We start from the raw sequence: 25,580 nt of genomic DNA on the forward strand, positions 1-25,580 counted from the left end.
TCCCGTTACTATATGTGGATGACCAATAGGGTTGATGAGTCCGAAACCGGATTTCGCACCTAGTGTGAAGGATACCGGAAAGGATCGCCGGGCGAGGAATGGACGTATCTAAATTTGACTTGACCGACTAAGTAGATGACTTGCATGGGCTAGGCTACCGTGACATGCGCCGACTTGACCAAATGGTGATGTGAGAGAGCGGTGACCGATCTTACCACGGTGATGACTTACCGATCTTCCGGCATTCTCAAGATATGGAAATGGGAGAGTGACCGACGACCCGAGAAGTACGGGCTATGACTTAAAGCATGTCTACCCTAGAGACTAGCATCATAGAGTTAGACTCATATTGCATCATATGTCATATCGATTGCATTATAATATGTCAATGTGTATGATCTAATTATGGAATAACCCCTGGGTGAACTCATTCCTTGCAAATGTTAGATATATTAATACGAGGACTAGATGGCACCTCCGAGGCGGACTATGACCAATACTACCCCGGGTAGTGGCGTCGATGAGGATCCGTATATTGGAGCCGAGGAGGATTACCATCCAGGGTTAGCCCAATGGGAGCGGCAGCGTGGTACCATCCGATTGTTGAGGAGATTACTATTAGTATAGAAGAAACCTAGTGAGTGCCCACCGGGAGGAGTATACGGGCGAAATAACAGTAGGACGGTGAACCGGACATGTACAACACACCCGGCTGAGAGGGGGACCACACATATAGATTACCAACGATATATCATCGAAAATAACAACATACATATTGTTAGTATTAATTGTTTACCATGATATACCGATGATTATTACCGGTATGTGGGAGGCATGGACCCCCGATCATTGATCCTTGGACGTAGATCACATCCCGGATTCCAAATGGGGACCGGTGGGTGGATGTGACACTTCCAGTCGAAATTGAAAGTGAAATATCGCCAAAATCTCAACGATATTTCACCCATTCGCCCTGTTTGTTGGGTAGCGAACCATGCGAAATATCGTTCCTTGATTTTAGAGTTTCAAAATTTTAAATTACAAAGAAAGCCCCCGGCCCATACCCAACTTTAAACCTCATACCCATACCTTGCAAATTTGGATGTTCTTAGTTGCAGCTTGTTATGCTCGTTATTGTCCGAATCCCCGGACCAAAGTAAACCATTTGAACCAAACTCAAGGTTCAAGCTTGGACCAAGATAACTCTGTTGACACTTCTCAACCATGGGACTTCTCGGAAGTGATACGAGTTGAGAACCCAAGATTTATACATCACAATGGCGCACAGCTAGCTATCATCATTTGGCTTCTTGGTAGAAGTAGTGCTGGCAATGGGTGTGGCAAGTCTTCTATCCAGACGTCATTCATGGCATTCAAATCCGCATTGAAGGCACACAGAGTCATTAAATGCTCATGGATGATAAGGAAGCTTCTCCCTCACCCCTAGCTTGCCTTGAGCCTTACACCTACCCTTTTTGTCCCCCCAAATCCAAGTAGGTGTCATGTCAATATCCATTTGATACTAATTGTTTGACTCATCAACAAGATCCTTCACCGACAAAGAGTTCACACAATCTAGCTTGCTGAGCAAGCCTCTCAAAAAAGTCATCTCCACCCTGTATCCCATCAGATAAGCATCTAAGGGCTGTGAAACATCCACTATCTCTTTAGGTATGGATCAGCTATATAACCCATCACTATGCCTGAATAATGGTGAGACTTGAATACTCCAGCCATTACTCTCTTGCATTTATTTCTGAATAACATTATCTTCTTCATCTCCTTGGGCATTTATTCATCAAGAAAAGTCTCTAGGTTTACCTACTTGAACTAACTTAATCATTGGAGGTAATTTCCGGTCCCCAAAGGCTGCCCACTCTCACCATTGTTTGGGTCTCAGGAACTAGGTCCGGATCATGAGCGAACTAGGGAGCTAAGAGCACATTTTCACCTCAACACAACTTGATCATCTTTTTCATTTTGCAACTATTGCTAAAGCCTTTGTTAGACTTCCTTTATTTAAATAAATAAAATTAAAATTTTAATTTCTCATAATATAATGTGGCCCAAATATTATTGGTAATTACAACTTATTTCAAGGTAACTACCTCTGGAGGTGTTTGATGGGATTACCATCTCTAAAGGACTAATTTGAACATGTATTTTGAGAAGAAAATATTGTGGTGTGAACTCTGATCCCCATTTTATTAGCAAAAAAAATTATTTGTCTCTCCATCACTTGGTTGCTAAGGAAAAATTGGAAGAATTTGATTTCTTTGATATTGAAGATGACCTTATTGGAGAAGAACTCGCAAACGAATTCCAGAAGCAAGTTTTCATGGCTGGACGTAAGTACCTTATCATGTCTTCCGCATGATTGAACAAAAACATGACTAGTTTGGTTCTGGATCAATATTAAGTAGATTAGTAAACTCCGATGTAGTTCTTACATTTTGCATCAAAGCCAGGTTTTTCCTCTCTCTGGATTTATTTATGAAATTTATGTGGATGATGTGATGATCCATGGTAATATTAATCTTAAGATTTCAATATTTGACTATTAATCCATAGTAGGAGTTGTTTTAAAAAATTTCGAAGAAATTTTTGTATCCATTAGAAGTGTTGGATGTTGAAAATTGAAATATGTGACATTTTTTTATGTTTTTGGATCTTGTTTTCAATGATAGAAGGTAGTTTTCCGTCAAAATGACACGTTGTTTGGTAGTTGGCGGTGCATCGTCTGGGTGACGGCATGCCTTCTAAACTAGACGGCGTGATCTATCACTATAGTACTTCACATAGAGCATATTGAGCAATCCATTTGCTGGTTCAGATGGTGCGCCTTTTGGTTCAAACAAAAATCCTTTTGGTGGCTGTTTTTGCCCTGTTTTAAGATCAAAGCCATGCATTTTTATGGATTGAAATATCATAATAAAGAACACATTTGGATCATTTAGATTAGCCACTACACTTTCATTATGAAAAATATGTTCATATGTAGTGATTAATCTTTAGATCACATAAATGAAAATGACATTGAAAATTTGTTATGCATGAGGATATGATATCTTGCCCATAGTAAATATTCCCCAGTTCTTCTCAATCACTCTCGAGCTCCTTGTGGACCTTGATTTCTCTTCTGCTTGAAGTTTTGGCCTACACGCTCGTCCTTGAGCTTCTTCCCGATCGTGGAGGTTAGAGTGTCTTGGAGCTCCTAGGCGTCTGGCTACCCTTTCAAAGCATTTGCTGCATCTCCAAAAATTGGATTTGCATCTAGTTCATTTGCTCCTGAATGACCGGAACCATACGAACTTCATCATTCGGGTCATTCAAGGGAACTCCTCTGGCAACTTCTTCTTCCTTGTAGATTTCTCCGTCACAAACACGATTTTCCTCAAGAGGGTTCCCTCCTAGAGGAGGATGGAGGTTTTGATTTTGATTCATCGGAATTGAAGATTTGGTATCCACCATGGCCTTTTAAAGCGTTTCCCACAGACGGTGCCAAATGATGGGTCCAAAAACCGTTCAACCTTTTAGATTATTGAAGAATGACCTGCAAAATCCAATTAAACGTGGCCCGACAGTACGGTCCGGTGGCCACCCTCAAAGGCTAAATCAGTAATGGATCACCACAGAGCTCTGGCTAGGTGCAGAGTTTTAATTGAAAATGATAATGGAGGGAAAACGATTCAGATACCTTTATTGGATGTGATCCTTTAGTTTATATAGGATTTACCTGTGGTTCTCCATTGTTGAATCAATCCTTGCCTCTTTTTTGCAGCCACCCGATCCTAGGGTTTTACCCTTCTTTCAAAGGTAAAAGTAGTTACCTTCTTTAGCTCGATTGCTCATTCCATATTGGTGTTGGTTACCTTCTATGTCACAATCAAGTATCTTGAATTCCTCGGGATCACATCTCTTGTAACTGTTAAGGTTCCTTTAGCCTTACGTTATTCACTGGTTCGAACTCCAGACTGGTTCCAACCAGGTTTCTTGACTCGACAATGTTTGAACTCGTCCCCAACTAGACTTGTAAACGGATCAGATTTGGCTCAGATACACCAGTATCTAAATCCAAATCCGATAAAAATTTAGATAAGGCATCCGAATTCGAATCCGGAACTTTATCAGATATCCGATAATAATCCGATCTAATAAACTATCCAATTATTGATTGGTGATTGTCATTTTTTTTATTTTTTATTTTCGATTTACAATTTTCGGTTACCGATTAGTATCCGATTATCAATCATTTTTTGTGAAAAATGTTTAATACTTTACTTTAATCGGATAATTTTTTATTTCTGATTATCCGATTACCGGTTTCGAATCCGATTATAATCTATTTTCGAAGAAAAAAAACAAAATATGTTGAATATTTTACTCTATCTAGATAATTTTTTATTTGGATATTATCCGATCCGATAAGCAATTATCCGAATCCGAATCTGGTTGCTTAACGGACGGATACAGATATTTTCCGGTAAGAAAAATTTTGGATACCATTAAAAGAATACAAATGCGAATTTGAAAGCGAATTTGGCTATCCATTTACAGGTCTATCCTCAACCGGATCCATGACCTGATTGAGGTTGGACCCGGTTCAATGTTATTTTACCCTCATCAATGTCCAATTTGAAATCAAGATTATATATTTTTTTAGTCAAACTAAAAACTATTATTCACCATTGTTTAAAAAAATTTTTTTGTTAAAAATCTAACTATATGATTAAAGAATTTGCATGTGGATAGAGGATCCAACCTATTTTTTTTTGTCGTTTTTATCCCAAAATATAAAGCACCTTAAAAAATCTCATTACGATACAAATCCCAAGTACTTAGCATCGAGACGACTCCGACGCGAATCTTACAAGTTACACCAATAAAATTCCGCATCTTGTGATTCTCGTCAAAGATGCGAATCCCCTTTGACTTTCTTGTAGATCACAATCTAAGATATCGTTCTAATCTAAGATATGAAATAGAAATAGAAAACAAAAGAAAAGAGAGATTATAGGAGCAGAGAAAATCCTCCGCTGGCGTCTATCTTACTCAGATAAGTAAAGCACCAAAATCGGGTAAGAAAAGATAAGTTTTTCAAATCCTTTTCGTCTCTTTTATCGTGAGAGCCAACCTGTGATCCTATCCCGTGTAACAGTATTATACCATCGAATATGCACCTCCCTCCTTCCCACCGTCCCACGTGTATCGTGGTCCCCACCTTTCCGTGAAAACCATTCTCACCGACTCTCCTTATCTTATATTATCTTTAGCCTCTCGCTCATTAGGTCAGAGGATATTATCTATCCATTCCTACACGTGGCCCACCTTTATACATCATGACCGTCCAAATGTGTGGGACACCCACCATCTCGTTACGTGTTGTACACCACCTTATGCCTTATGGGTGTTCCGAAGTTAACGTAGACTGCCAGCTTGACTGCGGGTCCCACAGTGTTTTAAAAAAAACAAAAAGGATTCTCTTGGGTCGATTTCGGGTCTTCTTGACCCATGTCAATATATCGAAAAGCACTTATTATTCACCGCCAATTCCTAGTTTTCTTCGGGTGCCGGTTTCGGGTCAACAAATATTGAGGTGGTCCAACGAGCCGGGACTACAGTAATAAACTAGCCAGCGGAGCACTGAGGAATTTCCCGCTTTATCCATTGAAAGCTATAATTCACGGATGGGCTTTGTTTGACTGTATTATCTTCGTTCTTCTCTACTCAATTTCGTTAGTTTCCATTTTTTCTCTCTTCTTGCCTTTTCTGCGAAGTTCTTCAGAGATTGATACGGATTGTGTTTTAACGGAGAAATAGAGATAGAAAGCCGGGGAAAATCGCGAATTGGGAAAGAAAAGTCTTCGATTTTCGAGCGGGAACCTTCAATCTATAAAACCCTAACCCTAGCCGCCATCGTTGTTCAGTTTGTATCTCTTCTCATGCAGTTTTCTGTTCTATATCGAGATCTCAAATCTCTCAGTTGGAGAGGTTTTTGATTCTTTTGTTTAAGAGAAAGCAGCGACGAGCCGGAGAGATGACCAGGAGGTGTTCGCATTGCAGTAATAATGGGCACAATTCAAGGACATGCCCCAACAAAGGAGTCAAGATTTTTGGTGTTCGTTTAACCGATGGATCAATTCGGAAGAGTGCTAGTATGGGTAATCTATCGCACTACACTGGATCCAACGGCAGTAACCATCATCACAACGGGAACAATCCCGGTTCGCCGGGCGAGACGCCGGAGCATGGTGCCGCTGCCGATGGTTATGCTTCCGAGGATTTCGTCCCTGGTTCATCTTCAAGCCGCGAGCGGAAAAAAGGTACTGATTTTCATCGTAAATCCTTGGACTGGTTTACTGATTGAATTAGTTAATACTTTTGTTTTTCTAGTTTGGGTAGTCCATATATGATCCCGTTTGGATTCCTATACCTATTTATTTCAGGCTTTGATAAAGAGAGCCCCTATTTTTTTCTTCTTCTTGATGATAAGAACTGAAGAAAGTATTGGTGCGTGATGGAGTGGTTAAACTAATGTTTTTGATGATTTCGATTTCGATTTTGTAATTTTTTTTTCTGTGTGGAAAACCGGAGAATGACCTAAGTTTGATGGTTTGGTATTGTGAATTCTTGACTCTTTCTTATCTGAGCTCTTATGAGTGTGTAATTTGTGACGGATGATCTGAAAGTGAATATGCAATGAAAATGCCAGTTTCCTTGGAAAAGCTGCTTTTCTAAGCTGACAAAGAGGTTTTTGGATTTGGGAAATTCTTTTTAGCCTCCTCTCTTATAGGGAAGCAAAAAATTGCAAGGCATATAAAATGTATTAAGGCATCTTTATGGATTAGCATATTAGTAATATCTCAGTTTTGTTCATACCATAACAAATGTTGCAAGGCTTTCCGGGTTTCAAGTGCACACCACATGCTGTTGTTCTCAACATATCCAACTGTTGTATTGCTTACTAAAATGAGGCACCAAGTTCTGTCTAAAATGCGAACTTAAATTTTAGACATGTCAACGTTTCTGGAAGTACTGAATCATCTTGTTATGCGTTAAATACTGCAAGATTTCCCCACTAGCTCACCAGTTCTGCAATATAGGCAGATGATTTATGTATGTGTAGATTAGCATTTTGTGCATGTGACGTGGAGTGAAGTCATCATTTAGCTTGCATCTATCTTAAGTACACTTTTTATGTTTTTGAATTTGTAGGAGTGCCATGGACTGAAGAGGAACACAGAATGTTTCTACTTGGTCTTCAGAAGTTGGGTAAAGGTGATTGGCGTGGGATAGCACGCAACTATGTAATATCAAGAACACCAACTCAAGTGGCTAGTCATGCTCAAAAATATTTTATCCGGCAAAGCAATATGTCCAGGAGAAAGAGAAGATCGAGCTTGTTTGATATCATAGCTGATGAAGTAAGTTCCCCCCCCCTCTCTCCCTCTCCCCCCATCTTGCACACTGGTACACTAGGAACCCTGTCTTTGGAGGAGGCAAGGTAATCATGTTGTGATTTACAGTAACTATAGAAGGAAGTCTTATAATATTTTTGAGAGGGATACCTAGTACTAATATATTGGGTTCCCTGTTCATAGCAATGCTTGCATGTGCTTTATCTTCTAGAGTTGCCCTCTGTGGTTGACAGTTGATGGTCAATTTTGTACATGTGCCACATGAATTTTTAGTTGTATCATGTTCTCTAGAGAGTAGATGTCTGCCATGAGCTTGGTTTAACAACTCATCTGCACTTGGCATATTAATAGTGTACTTGACTCATTGAAGATGCAAAGTTGGCCCCCCTTTGGATAATAATAATAATAATAATGCTCAGCTCATTACTTACAATTTGGTGTTTGTCCAATGTGTTGAATGCCATTTTAGATTGCATACAGTCCTTGCAACTAGACTATCTTCTCCCTCTTCGTGGCAACAGGGAGTGTCTTTGCATGCATCTTTGTCAAATTTATTTTCATTTCTTGAGATTAGTAAAGTAGTGCTGCTGCTGGGGAATGATTACTGACCCTTTTCAAATTCATCATATTTCTGCAGTCAGCCGACACACTTCCTTCTGCGTCACAGGAAATGTTCCCCGCCAGCAATTCTCAAGCTGAAAATCAGACCAACAACCTGTTGGTATCACCTCCTGCTGTGGAAGAAGAATGCGAGTCAATGGACTCCACAAATTCCAATGAGGGTGAAGCTGCTATTCCAAAGCCAGATAGTTCACAATGCAGTTACCCAGTCGTATTTCCTGCATATTTCTCACCGTTCTTTCCATTTTCTTTCCCATTGTGGCCGGGTTACAATGCAGAGGAGACAACAAAAGAGACACATGAAGTTGTTAAGCCAACTGCAGTGCATTCCAAGAACCCAATCAATATTGACGAGCTGGTTGGAATGTCAAAACTGAGCCTAGGAGAATCCCTTGGCCACTCGGGACCCTCATCTCTCTCACTTAAATTGCTCGAAGGATCTACTAGGCAATCTGCTTTCCATCCTAATCCCTCCACTAGTGCTTCGGATATGGACACAAGCAGCAACCCAATTCATGCTGTCTAACCAGTGTTGAATGCTTGGGCCTGTGAAGTTATAGTTAATCTGGTACTGAAATATGCTGCAGATCCACTGTTTATAGAAGAACAATAATGTGCAGATCTGGTTTAAATTCTTCGGTTACAATTTTTTTCCCTGTGGAGTTCATCCAATAATTACTGATTCTTAGATGTCCGTTAACCCTCTGTTCTTTGGATATGATAATTTCATTTGTTAGCTTATGTCTAATTGTAGAAGATAATTTTGAAGTTCAATTATTGTGGGGTGCATACCCCTTGACAGGAAATTCATTTCTTTAGGTTGTCCTTTTTTAAATTTGTTCATGGGATTCTTTATGTTTGTTCCTGTCATGTAGATTTGTTTTGAGATTAGATTAAATTTGGGTATCCAATTAACTTGCCCTTGCTAAGAATGGTCATTTTACATTTGCTCAGTATTCAAGGTGAGTTGGCAGCTTGTTATTTGGCAATTGCCAATAGGATAAAGATGTAATCTATAAGCTCTTTTTTTGGTGAGTACCTGCAAGGGAGATACCGAGTGATGTTGTCTCAAATTGTCTCTTATTTTTCTGTTCGAGATTGCTGCACTTCTTCGATAAAGTATTATGATATTATAGTCTTGCATGCATAGATGATAGAGAAACAAGTGAGATTTTCCTAATGAAAATGAATTTAATTCTCCAATTTTCATACGCAATGGTTTTATGGCCCGACCTTCCTTGCGCTTTCAATGGAAATCATTTGAGTGATTGCAGAACACACATAAGTTACTAGCTCTATGCTAGCATCGCATGCTAGATCCAGAGTTTAACTAGTCTGTAACGCAGGAGGATGATGTGATTTCAGAATTCAAATTCTCTTCCTTCAATGCTCTTATTAACGAAGCATTTCCATGCTTTAAACATCCCTGGTTTCTGAATTTCGTTGATCTATTTTACACTCCTCTTTCGTGAGAAACCTCTTCCAGAACCAGTGCTCACCCCAAATTTGCTCCATGATTTCAATGGGTAAGTTCTTGGTTTCAGGTAGTAAAAAATAGACAAAACCAGTCATCACAGCCACCCACCCTCCAAAGAAGAAGAAAATCCCAGACTTGAAATGGCAGAGCATGGACAGAAAGGTCTGAGCAATGATGAATGTGAAGAGAAAACTCACTGCCACAGTGATGCTTTGCCCTGCTGACCGAATCTCCAGCGGAAATATCTCACTTGGAACCAACCAACCCAGGGGCCCCCATGACCATCCAAAACCAGCAACATAAACACATATCAGTAACAGTACAAGATATGAATATCCTTTGCTCAAACCACCATGATCTCCAAGCTGAGCGGCCATGATACTTCCAACCATCAATTGCGAGATGAGCATTTGAACTCCACCAACCATGAACAAGACCCGACGACCCAACTTGTCCACCATCAACATGGATAAGAAGGTTGAGCCAGTACCCACAAGGCCAGTTACGACTGCAGCCATGAGTGATGCGCTCTCACCAAACCCAATTGCTCTGAACAATAATGGTGCATAGAAAGCAATCACATTTATTCCAGTTACTTGTTGGAAGAATGGAATAGCAATTGCCATCACTAGCTGTGGTCTGTATCTTTTCTGTAAGATCTTTCTGAATGGGTGGTCCTCCATGGTTTTGGAGACTTCACTAGCCTTAACAAGGTCGTCAAGCTCTGATTGGACGTCGGTTGTTCCACGGACCTTCTGCAGCATTAGCTTGGCCTGTTGGTGGTCATTGCTTCGTTGGATGAGGCTGTTGGCTGTATCAGGAAGCGGCGGACCAGGAGCAAGGGGGGAGAAGAAGAACCAGAACCCAGGGGCCCCGCAAAATATAAAAAAGAAAGACACAATGTGGGGCCCCAAAAAAAAAAAAAAAAAGAAAAAAAAGGAAAAAAGGCGAAAAAAAAAAAACACACGCAACCCAAAAAGAAAGCAACCAAGACGGAGGAGAGAAACCAAAAAGGAAGAGAAGAGACCACAACAAAACAACACAAACAAAACGAAAACAAAAGGAAGAAAAAAGAAACAAGAAATAAAACAAAAAAAGAAAACAAAAAAAAGAGAAAAAAGAACAAAAAAAGAGAAAAGAAAGAGACAAGGGAGAGACCAAACAAGCCACGCAAGAAAGGAAGAGAAAAAAGGAAAAAAAGGAGAGGAGAGGAGAAAGAGAAAAAAGGGAGAAGAGAGAAAAAAAAACAGAGAAACCAAAAGATCAAAAAACCACGAGAGAAGAGAAAAAAGGAAGAAAAAGAGAGAGAGAGGGAGAAAAAAGGAGAGAAAGAGGGCCCAAAAAAGAAGGGGGGGAAAGGCCCGGGGAGAAACAGAAAATAAAGAATAGGAGAAAGCAATAAAGGGGGCGGCCCTGGCTCAGGTCCGCGTCGGAAGGCAAGAGCTCCAAGAGTCAGGATTGAAGCTGGGACTGCAGCCATACCCAGGGAAATTCTCCAGCCCCAACCACCTTTGATTTTCTGGGTTCCATAGTTGATCAGATTTGCTGATAATGCTCCTATGCCAATACTAAACTGGAAACCATTGTTAAAGGCTCCCCTGTAATTTGGTGGTGCCATTTCTGAAAGGTATAGTGGGACTGCCTGCAGAATGCAGAATACCAAGATGTGGAAATGGGTGAGGCTCTAAAGGGAAAAGAGTTGAATTGTAAACTTAGCCAAGAACATTGATGCTAAGTCGTCTTTTAATCTGGGCCATGAATTCTATTGATCATATTAGCAGAAAAAGTTTTGCCTAGAATCATGAATCTAAATGGTGGACATTTGCTACCAACAAAAAACTCACCTGGTTTGCGAATCCAACTCCAACTCCGAGCAGGAGACGACCTAATATAAGCATGTACACATTTATGGCAGCTCCACCAAGGGCTGCACCGGCGAGGAAAGCGGCTCCACCAGCAAGAATTGATGGCTTGCGCCCATAGGCTCGTGTCACTGAAGAAGCAAAGAAGGAAGCAACAAGGCCAGCTATGTAGAGTGAGGATGTGAAAGAGGTCAATAGTTGGCTGTCAAATTTGCAGTAGTTGCTTATTCTGGTGTCTTCTTTCATCTTAGTGTAGACCTTTGGAAAGAACTTCTTCAGAAATGGCTCCATGGAAGTGACTCCACCTTCATATTTTCATCTACAAGTTAGTCCAATTGTTTGAATTTTTAGGTTCAGAAGATGCAGACCTTTGTTCTACACTTTAATCTAATTGTTTGGTGGCTGGTTTTTGTGAGAAAGAGCATAGAGTTCTTGACTGTCAGGGTAAACATAGGAGAATTTTGCAAGGCACTTGAAGAATTACTTGTGTCAATTCAAAGAAAATTGAAGTACAAATCTGCTTGTTTCTACAGCAAAAATCTGTTCCATTACCAAACCAGGGTAGTTTAATACCCATCTGTGATTCTATACTGGTTACTTGTAATAGGAATAACTTATAAAAGATTGAGAATTGAGTTCAAGAGAGACCTGAAATTCCTATATCATAGCCAAAGATGACTCCTCCCATGGCAGCCATCATACATGAGAGGATAAGAAACACTGTCATCCTTCCATTGTAGTGACCTTTGCTTGCAACTGCAAATCCTACTGCCATTTGGGCTTCTCCTTCAGATCGATCACACACACAGCACAGCACAACACAACACAACCTGGATAATAGACTGACAAGAGAGATGATTGACTCTTTTTTTCTCTAACTCTTTAAGATCACAGATGAATCAAGATTAGCAGTCTTTGTTGACTGGTTGGATCTACAGTTAGGTTGGACTATTCTGATGCTGGACTTATAACTAAAATTATCTGGCTATAAGGATCAATTAGGTAACAGGTAAGATCATCTGTGCAGCTTTGTGGGCCTGTTTCCATGTAAAATTTACATTATTGGCTAAGGGACTTGGGATCTGACAAGACCATTGGCTGCAATTCTTGGCCAGGCATTTATCTTATTTAGTATATGGTGGAGGAAGAAACTTGAGAACCAGAAGACCAAGAGATGGGCTTCTACGCTCTGCAGTTCTTTCACATTCAAGATATCATTTTCATGTTCTTTTTATTATTATTTTTTAATAATATTATTAGAGAAAAAAAAAAAAAAAAAAAATAGTATGTCTATTTATTGTCTTTAATTTAAAATTAATAGGTAATACGAAAATTTCTGAAATGTATGATATGTGTCCCAACATCACATCAAATGGTTGAAATTCATTTATAAATAACATCAAATAATAGTAATTAAATTTATAAAAGAAAATGATGCGACTTGAAAATAGACTTCAACATTTTGATGTGATGTCAAGGACATATGTCACACATTTATAAAGAAATGAATGGTCCATTTTTGATTTGATCCTAAGTAATATCTACTAATAAACTCGAATGATTCCCACTTTGGGATGTGGAACTAAAGAAAATATGTTTTCTTAAAATAAAAAATTGAAAGAAATAGTTTGACTAATTTCAATTAAAACAAATTTATTATATTTAAAATATTACAACATAACTAACTAGGGTTACTTAATTGGTAATGGCCGGCACCACCTAGTGAAGAGGTTAGAGTTTGACCCTCTTTGTGGGATATGTAATAGTTGATTTTTGTTGAATTTGAGCCTCAGATCAAGTTTCTTTACTTAAATGACCACATTTAAGTTTCCACTATTTTCTTTTTAGGGAGAGAAAAATAGTTTCACCATTTCAATAGGCTTTTGTTTTAATGCCTCATATCATGGATTAAATGGTTGCATCATAGAAGAGTTAAATGTGGGTCATTGTGCCATTGGTTAATTGCATGTTTAGTGTCGAAAGTAGAGGTGCAAGCTCGACTCTGATGTTTCAAATTGTCTTTAGCTTTTCTTGAGTCTGACCAGAGTTTGGATTCAAAATTTTGACCATAATAACATGTAAGGTAGTTTAAGGTTAAGATGACCAAGATTAGGGTCGGAAGTTGAGAATTTAACCTCAGCCAGCTTGGGCCAACTCTATCACATTGAAATTATGCATTTGATTTATGATTTTGTGGTCCAAGTTAGCTTCAAGGTCAAGGTGATGAAGAAGGCTGAGACTGAGATTTAGCGTCTAACCTAATCCAATATTGTGCAATCAAGATTAGGGCCAGAGCCAAACTAAGGTATCAAGATTTTAAAAACACCCAACCTAGTCTTGTTATATATTTGCAGTCTTATATTGATGGTTGAATTGTCCTTAGAGGATCTTCATACTGAATAAAAATTATCTTATAACATTAAAATAAATGCATTCTTCAAGAATCCCATACAAATAATTGGGGGGGGGGGGGCGCTAGATATTTTTAATGGGTACATGTATTGTTCAAGGCTAATATTGATATATGGGTATGAGCATAAGTCTACCAGATGAAGAGTGACATCATTAAAAACTAATGAATTAATATATGAGCAATAAACTTAATTTTGAATGAGGAAGTAAGTATTGAATTGAGCAATCTAGAATTTCAAATTGGTATTGAATTGAGTAATCTAGAATTTCAAATTAGTATTGATATGGATACAAAATCAAAGCAATGAACATCAGAACATGGAACCTGAATTTGAGCAAATATCAGATTAGAAGAGACAAGTCTGCAGGATTGACTACAAAATACAAACTTAGCCAAGTGGTACAGTACTGGATCCCATAATTGATTATGTGTGGTTGGTTTTTAGTAGGGGTGTAAACAGATCAGATTCGGATCCGATCCGATAGTGATAATACCATATCTACATCCTATTATATTCGGATAATATCCTATCGATTTTTTACTGATTTTTGGTCGGATTCGAATGATAATCGAATAATTATTTTTTTAAGTAGATTCTTCTAAATGGGCATGAATACAAATTGAATACAATTTTTTTGACTACTTGTAGACATCTTTACCATTTTATTTGTGAGGCTAAGTTTGAAATTTAAGAATTTAGCAACTTTGGTAGTTATTTTAGTAGAAAATCTAGAAAAATAGTCACATATTTCAAGTAAAAAAATTATAAAATTAAGAAAAATAAATCAAAATAAGTAATCTAATCGGATAATTTAATCGGATAGATAATAATAGCTAAGAAATGGGTGTACCATATCCGCATCCTATTAGTAATCGGACGGATTTGGATACGTTAAATGGATACGGATACGTGTTGAAAAATATGAAATCAAGGGCTTTCGTAGAAGACATAAAAAAGAATAACAAGTATTGAATATGAAAACTTATTTCTTTCAAATGGCATGAATAGTCTCATTGTGAAAACACTGTTGTGCACGCCCATCAAGTGATACTCAAACAAAGTTGGCGGAGTTGAGACGTGTCAATGGTGGTCGGCACTTCATTTAGAGGAATTTAAACGCCTTGAATAGTGCATACGGGTTCTTAGTGTGTTTTCACCCTCAAGATCAAACAACCTCTCCATCGCAGACAGTGCACTTCATTGCGAGGAATTAAGGGATAAAAGCTACATTCACCAATCCGTTGTTGACATAGTTTTCAAAACAACTTCATAAAACATAATATCTCTCATCCTTAATAAACAACCCCTCTTACATTTATATAGGAGAGTAAAAGACAATACTAAGGGTTTTCTTCCAAGAAACACAACTCTTTCCTTAAGGCTTGTTTGTTAGCTACCAAACTAGCCTTTTAAAAAAAACACCTATTGTCTACTTAGGTATCCATTGGAAAAATGCATCTAATTAACCAAAATGAAAATTTTGAATTTTCAAATAAAATTACAATAATACGTATTCGGGAGCAAATTTTGTTTATCCATTTAAACCCCTAGTTTTTAGGATGTCTTAGACCCATTTCAACCTAAGGCATATATTCAATGTAAATACTAAGAAGAGGTAGGGAAACTGAAGAAAAATGTTTAGAGAGGGAGAAACAACACTAACTTGTTGCATGGCTTCGCATTGCTCTAATCATAAGAATACATGAAAAGATTATCATGTTCTAAGAAGAGTGAAATTTATTTTTAAATGCAATGATCATTTCATATAGTCTAATGTCTAGGAATATGCACGTTGCGAGGCACCACAACTTCTTAATGACAATGTAAAAAAGACAATAAAACGAGACTGTAACTTTGTTTGTTATGTTTTTATTTTATTACTTCAAGTTTTATAAATAGGTAGAAGAAAATATTTTCAATAATAATTTCAGAATAATTTATTATGTTGTTATTCTCAAAGTTTTACAAGTTTTATTGGGCACGTATTGGAAACAAAAATATTCATACTTTTGTTTTTTTTTTTAGAACAAGAGGTTTTTATTAGAAAAAGTTAGGGTTATTTTCATCCGGACCCGGGGTTTGATCTATGTCATTTTTAGTCTAAATATATGGACATTTTGCATCTGCTTCCCTTGAGATATCCAATAAGATCAATTAAAGAGAAATTGTGATTTTTATGACCAAAATATCTATATATCTATTCTACCGTAAGATTTGCATCATGTCTTTACAATTAAATTTAATGGTGAAAATCAAAAGAATGGGGTATTTGCATAAATTTATGAATTATTAAATCTTTGAATAAAAAATCAAATAGTGTGGGTTCATTTGTAAAAACTATTTTTTATAAAAATCTCTGTTAGGTGATCCACCTCTTCTCCTTGAAACGTTTCTACTCATTTGCCGGAATATCGGGTGGAGCAACCGGTGGTGGCGCACCCGGATCTCAGCTCTATTTCTGCCACCAGTGTGAACATATTGTCTCGATAAACCCTTCTACCACCACTGAACTTGCCTGTTCAGACTATAATGGTGGTTTCCTTGAAGAAAATGAAAACTAGGCTAATCCCTATTTCACCTACTCCAACATTTTTTTTGGTGGTGGTGGTGCTTCTTTTCCTTCCCTTGCTGCTGGGCTTGCTGGTCTTCCCTTCCTCATTTCATCTTCCACCAACATGGAAGTTCCGGCTGATTTCTCCGCCCCTCTTCGGCCCTGGAATCCGCTAGCGATCGACGACGATGGTGCCCGATCCTGACGTCTTCAATCCCTTTGTCTTTCTCAAGAATTATCTCCAAACTTTGTGTGTAGGTGGAGCCAATATTCAATTTGTCATTGAAAACAACCCTTCAGATTCTGGTGCCTTTCGGCTTCCGTCAAATCAAGAGGGATTCCGGGAAATGAGACAACTTTTTAGGAGAAGAGTCTGATCACCTAAAAGAGAGATTCTAATAAAAAATAGTTTTTACAAGTGAACCCACACTATTTGATTTTATATTCGAAGATTTAATAATTCATTTATTTATGCAAATACCCCCACTCTTTTGATTTTCACCGTTGGATTTAATTATGAAGACATGATGTAAATCTAACGGTAGAATAAATATGAGGGTATTTTGGTCATAAAAATCACAATTTGTCCTTAATTGATCTTATTGGATACCTCAGGGGAGGCAGATGCAAAGTGTCCATTTATATGGACTAAAAATGACATAGATCAAACTTCAGGGGGTCCAGATGAAAATTACCCAAAAAATTAATAGTACTTTATAATATTTCTTAACATTAACATCGTTCCTAATAAGAGAAGACAATATTGATGGAAGAGCATTGTTTGCAAAATAGAAATAACCGCAAGCGCATGGTATCGTGTAGCTAACAGGTCGATCTCAAGGAGATATGCCCTTTAGAATTTAACCTCTTAATGATAATGCAAGAGTGCAATGATTCAAATTTGTTAACTACTTAATTAAACTAAACGAATGGTCCTAATCCATACATCTAATGGGATTAAATTGAGACTAAAAATAATACAAATATAACTAATACATAAATAAAAGGCGGAGAAAAAAAAATGCAGAAAGAAAATAATTAAAGCAATAAAAGGAAAAGGGAAACATTAACCAAAGAGAGGCACGACTGTAGGCATCTCTGATCAAGGACCGAGGGGGAAGGGAGAATAAATTAAATGTTAAAAGTAAATCCTAAATTAAGAATACGGAAGGGTAGATAGAAGTGGGAATGGAGGGGAGAGAAAAGATTATTGAAGAAGGTTACTTACTTGCATCTTTGAACTTCAAATGATAATAAAAATTTGAACGAAAGATTCGAATATCAACCAACCCGAACAACCAGATCTAGATCTGCAATTGTTAGACCAGAGAAAAACAAATCCTCAAACTTGAACTTGAAATTGCATTACATAGAAAAATTAAATGTAAACATTCATTCTAAAATTAAAATCTCACAAAAGCAATCAAAGAAAATTAAAGAAAGCCTAAATAAACTAAAGAAAAAAGAAAGTGTGCTTCTCCTAAGCTCTAAAACACGTTTTCCCTTTGCTGGAGTATGCTCTCCTTTTATAGAGTTTACATGGGATATTTTTTGACAGGGTTTGAATCAAACTCAAAGTTCCTATTTGACTCAACCAATGATGGTTTTAGCGTACTATTCGGATTGACTTAGGGAAATCAAATGCACAATTTCACCATTAGATTTGAGGATCAAGAAGTCATGAAGCTCTCCTCCAAAAATAGTTTGATTGGACATCGGATGACCATTTGATGAAGGGCTTGATCAAAACTGGATAGAGACACTCAAAAACGGGATTCTTCCCTCTTCCTTCTTTGAATATGATTATTTTCCCTTTTTTTCTTTCTTTGATCAAATCCCAAATAAGAAATAAAATATTGAAGTATGCAAGGACTCTTTTTCTCCATTAAGACTCTCTTAATAATACCTCTGTAGATGTATTGATAATTTCTAATCTCAGCCGTAGATCAAAATTTGCTTCTTTATCTCTAAAATATTTTGGAGTTGGCCCATAATCACATCTCTAGCCCTCTTGATGTGTAAAATTGCATGATTCATACACAAAACTCCAAATATTTGCTTGAATCTTGAAAAGTCCTAAAATCTGCAAAAACAATATAAAACCCAAGGTAGCCCCACTTTAAGTGTGTAAAATGCATGCTTTATGCTCTAAGATTTCACACATAAATGTGCTCATCAAGCATCAATTGAGAGAAGAATTTCTTGGGGAATTACAAGAACCTAATCAAGAAATCAACACAAGTGGTACTTCTTTTAATACATAAAATAAATTTTCTAATATTGAGTTACTTGAGAAAGCTATTTGTTATATAGATTTGTAAGAGATTAAGCAAATAATAAGTATGAAAAATCTAAATCCACACGATAAAAATGAATGCGAAAGCAAGTATCTTCTCCTGTCATTGATCCCACTAGAGTTTTTTTTTTTTTTTTGCAAAATATAACAAAATGATGTAAATGATTCTTTAGAACCCTAGCAACCCTAGAATGATGGTGTCTGATTTGATGTGTTTTCTAGGTTTTGGGACCCTTTAATTGCCAATACAATTGAGCACTTATTGAAAAATTGGGTTTATGGTCATTTATGGGAAGTAACATTTCACAATAACCTATAACTAATGGTCATTTATTTATGACACATAGTAATGGTTCAGTTTGTAAACTATAATGTTATCCCAATATTGGGATCATAACTTGTGAAATACGACGTTCTCCCACTTGATCATAATATTTCACAATGTGAGTTATTATACTATATCCACATTTCTACCCAGTGGATCAAAAAACACATGAATCATGGTAACAAGTCGTCTCAGAATGAGTATTATCTTCCATGTATTATAATGCATTTTCCTCCCAATCTACTTATAAGACTTAATGAATAAACACCATGTTTATTTAAGGTCCAACAGTAATTGTTTATTCTCAAATAATGAATGTGTATCCCTAAATTGAGAATAACATCATAAATGAATAAGGAGTTTCATCAAAGATCAGTCGTATAATGAAATCACATAATGAAACCAAGTCCCATTTTAACTACATGATCCTTAAAATTCTTTGGTGGCATGCCTTTAGTTAAGGGATCAGCTATCATCAGTTCAATGCTGATGTGTTCAATGACCATTTTGCTTTCCTTAACACGTTCCCTGATAGCTAGATATTTAGTCGATATGCTAGCTTCGACTATTACTTTTATTATTCTTAGCGAAGAAAACAACAACTGAATTGTTAAAAAAATATCTTTAATGGCCTAGATATAGAATCCACAATTCTAAGCCCATAAATGAAACTCTTCAACGATACACCATGTGAGGTAGCCTCAAAACAATAAACGAACTCAGCTTCCATAGTGGAAGTAGCTATCAAAGTCTGCTTGGCACTCTTCCATGATAAGACTCCACCAACGAGCATAAAAATATATCCTGGTGTCGATTTACAAAAATCAACACAACTGGTGAAATATGAATCATAGTAACCGACTATCTCCAAATTGTCAGTTCGTCTGTACATAAGCATGTAATTGTTAGTATCTTGAAGATGCATCATCACATTCTTTGCAGCTTTCCAATGGTCTATACCAAGGTTATTTTGATATCTTTCCAACATTCCCACAACGAAAACAATGTCAGGTCTAGTACAAACCTAAGCATACATCAAGCTTCCAACTATAGAAGCATATGAAATGTTCATTTGTTCCTTTTCTAGATTATTCTTCGGGCATTGGTTCAGAGTGAACTTGTCACCCTTTACAATGGTTGCTACACTTGGTGAACAATTCCTCATCTAAAATCTCTTTAAGATTTTATTGATATAGGTTTCTTGAGATAGACCTAAAATCCCTTGAGGTTTGTCTTTATGAATCTTAATGTCAATGACATAAGAAGCCTCAACCATATCCTTCATGTCAAAATTCTTAGAAAGGAATTGTTTCTCCTCATGTAGAATCCATTATCATTGGATGCAAGTAAAATATCATCCATATATTGCACAAAGAAACAAATTTTACTCCCACTGACCTTTTGGTATATACATTGATCAATGATGTTCTCTATAAAACCAAATGAAGAGATAACATCATGAAATTTTAAATATCATTGTCTAGAGAATTGTTTCAATCCGTATATAGATTTCTTAAGCTTGCAAACCAAATGCTCACCATTACTAGAAGTGAATCCTTTAGGTTGTTTCATGCGAACCTCCTCCTCTAGATCTCCATTGAGGAATGCAATTTTCACATCCATTTGGTGCAACTCTATATCAAAGTGGGCAACCAATACCAAGATTATATGAAGAGAATCTTTCTTAGATACGGAGAAAATGCATCCATATAGTTAGTTCCTTCTTTTTGAGTAAATCCTTTGGCAACGAGTCTGATATCTCTCAATGTTGCCCAATGAGTCCTTTTTAGTCTTGAATACCCATTTACAATTATTAGCCTTCATCTCTTTGGGCAATTCCTCCAAATCCCGGACTCCATTAGATGCCATGGAATTCATCTCTTCCTTCATGGCATTGTACCACAAATTAGATTCGTTGCAACTCATGGCTTATAAAAATGTTTTAGGATCATTCTCAGCTCCTATATTATAGCAAATCTTGAACTAGGAAGTGTTGATTTCTTTATTCTTGTGGATCTTCTTAATGTTGCATTAACACCCTCTTGAGGATGATGTCAATCAACATGAACAATTGGATTTGTAGTGTTTATTATTGGAAATAACGGACCAATCTTAAACTTGAGGCCAAAGGGTGAATATCTGAATTATCTTTCTTAGAAACTAAGTCTCTGGATTGATCGTTCCCACTAATTAAGTCATTCTCAAGAAATCTTGCATCTCTTAATTCCACTAGTTGTATGCACTACAAGAAAAATGACAATTAGTGACATTTAATTAGTGGCCGCCACAATCCCTAATTCACATACATTTAGCGGCGGTTTATGGAAACCACAGGCAATTTTAATATATTCGTGGCGGTTTTTACATAACCGCCATTAAATAACATGCTATTTGCGTGTTTATTATGGAAATAACGGTAAATCCCGATATTTTGTGGCGGATATGTAAAAACCGCCACAAATTTTCTGAAAATATACCGCCACAATCCCTAATCTCTCTAGCTCAATAGTACTCCTCTCTCTAGCTCGTAGTATCTCTCTTAGTCCCTATGGTTCTCTCACTCTCTCGCAATCCCTCTGGTTCTCTCGTTTGGTTGATCAGAGGATAGTTTGCTCGACTCTTTTCTCTTGCTCGCTGAATCTTAGGTAAGAACACATCTTGTTCAGAGATTTCTTTAGAAGTTGATGAGAAGAACGGATTTCCGGTGGTTTTCACTCCTGAGCAACAAATAAAGCCCGAGATTTAGAGGCGAAAGCTGCCTCGTTTAGCCGTTCGATCCAAGATCTGTATCTGAGACTCCCTCCTCTTGCGTCTGGTAAATCCATTTTTAATTCCTTTCTTTTAGTGTTCTTCAGCCTAAGTAGGTCTTGTGTGTCTCTCTTCTTTAATCCCTGTCTAAAGAGATTGCATTACATGGTCCTCTGTCTGCTGGTTTTGTGTTAATTGATCTGTGTTTGAGAAATATGCATAGTTTGTTGTGATTGACTTAGAGATTGATCCCCACTATTTCTGCTTCAAGTCTTGGATGTGTAGTTGAACGCATCCCCTGGTAGCAGTGCTAGAGGTGTGGTGTGTGTTTTCTTTACTAATCAAACATATGCACTAGTTTTTTTCTGCGACTAAAGTGTTGGTCGTTTGATTGATTACCTTGTTGGCCAATAGTGTAGTGTCATTTTTTTATGACATTGTCTTCCCTGGCTATGATGGCTCTTAAGGTAGCAGCTGTTTATGCATTTAATTACATTAATAATCAAGTTCCTCTGTTTATATTTTAAAAGTTTCCCTTGTTTTGCAATTAGGGAATGATATATATTGCATTAATTGGATGATTGCTATTGTCCAACTAGACATAAAGAAAATTGAGGGAGAGATCCCAGATTCATTTGCAAACAAAAGGCAAAAGAAAGAGTTGTTATGCACTAAGGCTTCCTTAGAAACAGATTCAAGAGCTCAGTTATTTCAAAAAGGTCAAACGGAGCTTAATTTTTGTTTCTCTATGTTGAGGTCTATTTATTATTTTATGTTGGTTAAGTAGTTATTCTTTTCCCATTTAATAACACTAGTTATCATTGCTCAACATCATAAAGTACAATTTCAGAGTCTAGGAGAGAGATGTGTGAATAGTATGACTAGATAAGAAACTTAAGAATGTCAAAGAAGAAGGGGGAAAAGAATTACCATCAAAAGGTCCATAGAAAATGCTCTACTCATTATAACCTAGATGGATGGAGACTAATGTAGGAATTTTGTCAAATTCATAAGCTATCATAACTTCCTTTGGGAAACCCTTTGCCATTGAAAACCAAGCTTTTTGCCTATATTTTGTGGCTAACCCTGAGATTATGGACTCATCCAAACCACACCCAATAAATATAGGAAAATTTGTTCCAGTTGCTTCAACAAATTTGGTAATAGCAGAATCTGATTCAAGAAGAGCAACATCAGGAGCAACAAACTTTTTTAGGAACCGAACAAGCAAATCTGTCTTTCTTGGGCCTGTATATTCCACAGGAGTACCTTGCATAAAGAGATTTAATGTTGGAAACCCATTGCATCATAGAGCAACTATCTATCAATTCAACAACAGGAGCACTTTAAAAAAAACACTAGAGGGATTAATATAGAGTTAATCCCCTCTCCTTTCTTCTGGGCATTGTCATCCCTTTTTGTTGTTAAAATTGATGGAAGTTTCCTAATATTTTTATTTTGCAGCAAAGCAATGGAAGAGGATGATAACCAAGGCCACATTCGTGAGACCTAGTTTTACAAGGAAGCCTCTAAAGTATGAAAGGTTCATTTGTCCTTCCGGCTTGTGGTTCACTAAGGCCCATGTTACACACCCTAAGCTTAAGTGCACATTTAATCTAGAGATAATTGGAGTGAAGAAAAATCCCAATGGTCAGATGTATACTTCTTTGGGTGTTATGACCAGGGGAACTATCATTGAGGTAATATTAAGGCCTAGTCTTCGTGGTTCTTTTGATAGCTTCCATTTGTTTATACCTTCTTGAAGATATTTCTCTGATTAATGAAAAATTTTGCCATTCTGCAGGTGAATGTTAGTGAACTTGGTCTAGTTACTCCAGCTGGAAAAGTTGTGTGGGGGTGATTCTTCTTCTTGTATTTTATTTAGTTCATATATGTTCATGTTTCCTTCTGCTAATCTTGATCGATGATTATAGGAAAATATGCTCAAGTTACAAATAACCCAAAGAATGATGGTTGCATCAATGTTGTTCTGCTTGTTTAGAGGAGTTTTTAACGCTTGGTATCCCTGTATCCCATCTAAAAATCATTTTTTGTAATATGAGAGCAACCCAAACTATATTGAACAATAGAAATTCTATTATTTCAGTACAAAGAGTGGTCTACAAGTTACTGAGTACTTAGGTATTTTGTTCAGTAAGAATTTCCTAAGAGAATGTAATGAATATCATAGGCTTCTTTATGTTTATGGATAGCTGTAGATCAGTAAAATTGCTCATTAACATATAATTTGCTAAGGGCAGGTATGTAAATCGATGGCAGAAAAGCCGCATTTGTTTTGTGCCTCTGTCTAATTGATTGATTTAATTTGTAATGAAAAATTGGATTATGAAAACCATTCAAACCTGCTTATGGTGTTGGTTTATCTTATTTGTTCTATTGATAGGGATTCTGAGTGCGCAATACAAAATCTTGCCTCTGTGGTCCCCAACTTCCTTTTCTATTTTGTGACAAGAAAATTGATTTATGTAGTTACATGATAAAATAGTTACAATAAAGATTTTGATGTCATCAACTCCCTTTTCTATTTTGTGACAAGAAAATTGATTTATGTAGTTACATGATAAAATAGTTACAATAAAGATTTTGATGTCCCCAACTCCCTTTTCTATTTTAAAATGTTTGAGCTAAATCATATACAACCATTCAATTGCAGATGGATTATGACCTGATTACAATGATGGAGCATGGCAATCATGCTTCAGCCAATCTAGTTTTGATATGAAAGAGTGCTCTATTACACTCTTTTGTACACTTTTTGTTCTTATTTCCCATTTATTGTGCTGCTGGATGGTTGAGTTGGTCAAGCTTTTAATACTTATGAGTGATTCATATAAGTGACTCAAATAGAGCTGATTGGAAGTCAACAATCCATCTAGTCAATCCCACTTATTTGGGATAGGGCTTGTTGTGCTTCTTGTTGATGATGATGATGAGAAATTAGTTTGAGTATTGAAGTCTAGTTTGTGTGTTAGAATCTAGTTTGTTTTGTTTTTCTTTATATAATTGAACCTACCCAACGTTGGAAATGAGGCTTTGAATTACAAAGTAATTTTGGGTTACTGACTTGAGTGTGTGCTTCATGATTTTGTCCCTCTCCTGCAATTCCAATGCTCTATCTCAAAGTTTCCTCTCTTCTTTATCCAGTCCTCCATGGTAATGTAGTAATCATTATGATGTTCCTCATTGATCTTATTCTTGTCCCTGCATAATATCCTGAGGGCTGACTGTGGTAGCTTATGTCATAACATAATCACCTAAGCTTTAATTTTGTTTCTGATTTATGCTAAGTGTTTGGTTATGTTGTCAATATAATCTACAAAGAGTTGAAGCATTTTTAAATTGAAAGGGCTGGGGAATGCTATGGTTGAAGTGGGGGTGCGGACATGATAGGTGGGGTGGGGATTATATGTAACTTACTTGGGAGGGTGAGATGAGACTGGACCATGCACTGGAATGCCCTTGGTTATGAATTTGGAATGGTTGTTATTTCTTATTTAGGATTTTCAAGTTTAGAACCAACATGAATAGTAGTAATATACATGGGACACAGTTTGTTGCTATTTCTTTGTTGTTTCATCTTGCTATTGTTTGTCCACCAATTTTTTCGTGTTTAAACCTTCTACTACCAAGTAGCAGGATATTTAATAAGTATTCCCTCAAATGTTAGCCGGGTATCTCTGTCCAATTTGATTATAGCATGTGTTTGTTTTTTATCAAGTGAAGAAATCATTTGGCTGTTTTCAATGAATATTAAATTATATTCTAAATGCTACTCCTTACTATGTAGATGGTGAGCCCATGGACTCGCGCTCCTGTGTTAAGTCTTGGTACTGAAGAGAAAGAGTGG

The 25,580-nt window shown here is 37.0% G+C and overlaps 2 protein-coding genes across 2 annotated transcripts; one reads left to right on the forward strand and one right to left on the reverse strand.

The window, feature by feature from the left end:
- The first annotated feature begins 5,692 nt into the window (after positions 1–5,692).
- On the forward strand, positions 5,693–9,142 carry LOC149029412 (transcription factor KUA1-like). Its single transcript, XM_089141843.1, has 3 exons — positions 5,693–6,323; positions 7,216–7,424; positions 8,056–9,142. The coding sequence occupies exons 1-3, from the start codon at positions 6,038–6,040 to the stop codon at positions 8,563–8,565; spliced, it is 1,005 nt and encodes a 334-aa protein (XP_088997969.1). The 5' UTR covers positions 5,693–6,037; the 3' UTR covers positions 8,566–9,142.
- A 13-nt stretch (positions 9,143–9,155) lies between these two features.
- LOC149029413 (hexose carrier protein HEX6-like) lies at positions 9,156–12,543 on the reverse strand. Its single transcript, XM_089141848.1, has 4 exons — positions 12,027–12,543; positions 11,361–11,683; positions 10,954–11,158; positions 9,156–10,342 (listed from the first exon to the last, which is right to left on the reverse strand). Exons 1-4 carry the CDS (start codon positions 12,151–12,153, stop codon positions 9,456–9,458), a joined length of 1,542 nt encoding a protein of 513 aa, XP_088997974.1. The 5' UTR covers positions 12,154–12,543; the 3' UTR covers positions 9,156–9,455.
- Positions 12,544–25,580: the final 13,037 nt, after the last annotated feature.

This window comes from Hakea prostrata, chromosome 1 (genome assembly GCF_041222555.1).
Source record: "Hakea prostrata isolate BN-2017 chromosome 1, UWA_Hpros_2, whole genome shotgun sequence".
In the NCBI taxonomy this organism is placed as follows: Eukaryota; Viridiplantae; Streptophyta; class Magnoliopsida; order Proteales; family Proteaceae; genus Hakea; species Hakea prostrata.

Bases quoted from the DNA above. Each gene is read 5' to 3' on its own strand.
- LOC149029412 (XM_089141843.1), top strand. From the start codon at position 6,038: ATGACCAGGAGGTGTTCGCATTGCAGTAATAATGGGCACAATTCAAGG. The intron at 6,324-7,215 runs GTACTGATTTTC...TTGAATTTGTAG, and splicing joins AAGCCGCGAGCGGAAAAAAG to GAGTGCCATGGACTGAAGAG. The intron at 7,425-8,055 runs GTAAGTTCCCCC...ATATTTCTGCAG, and splicing joins TTGATATCATAGCTGATGAA to TCAGCCGACACACTTCCTTC.
- LOC149029413 (XM_089141848.1), bottom strand. From the start codon at position 12,153: ATGGCAGTAGGATTTGCAGTTGCAAGCAAAGGTCACTACAATGGAAGG. The intron at 11,684-12,026 runs GTCTCTCTTGAA...GAAAATATGAAG, and splicing joins CTATGATATAGGAATTTCAG to GTGGAGTCACTTCCATGGAG. The intron at 10,343-10,953 runs CCTTCCGACGCG...CTCCTGGTCCGC, and splicing joins CCTGACTCTTGGAGCTCTTG to CGCTTCCTGATACAGCCAAC.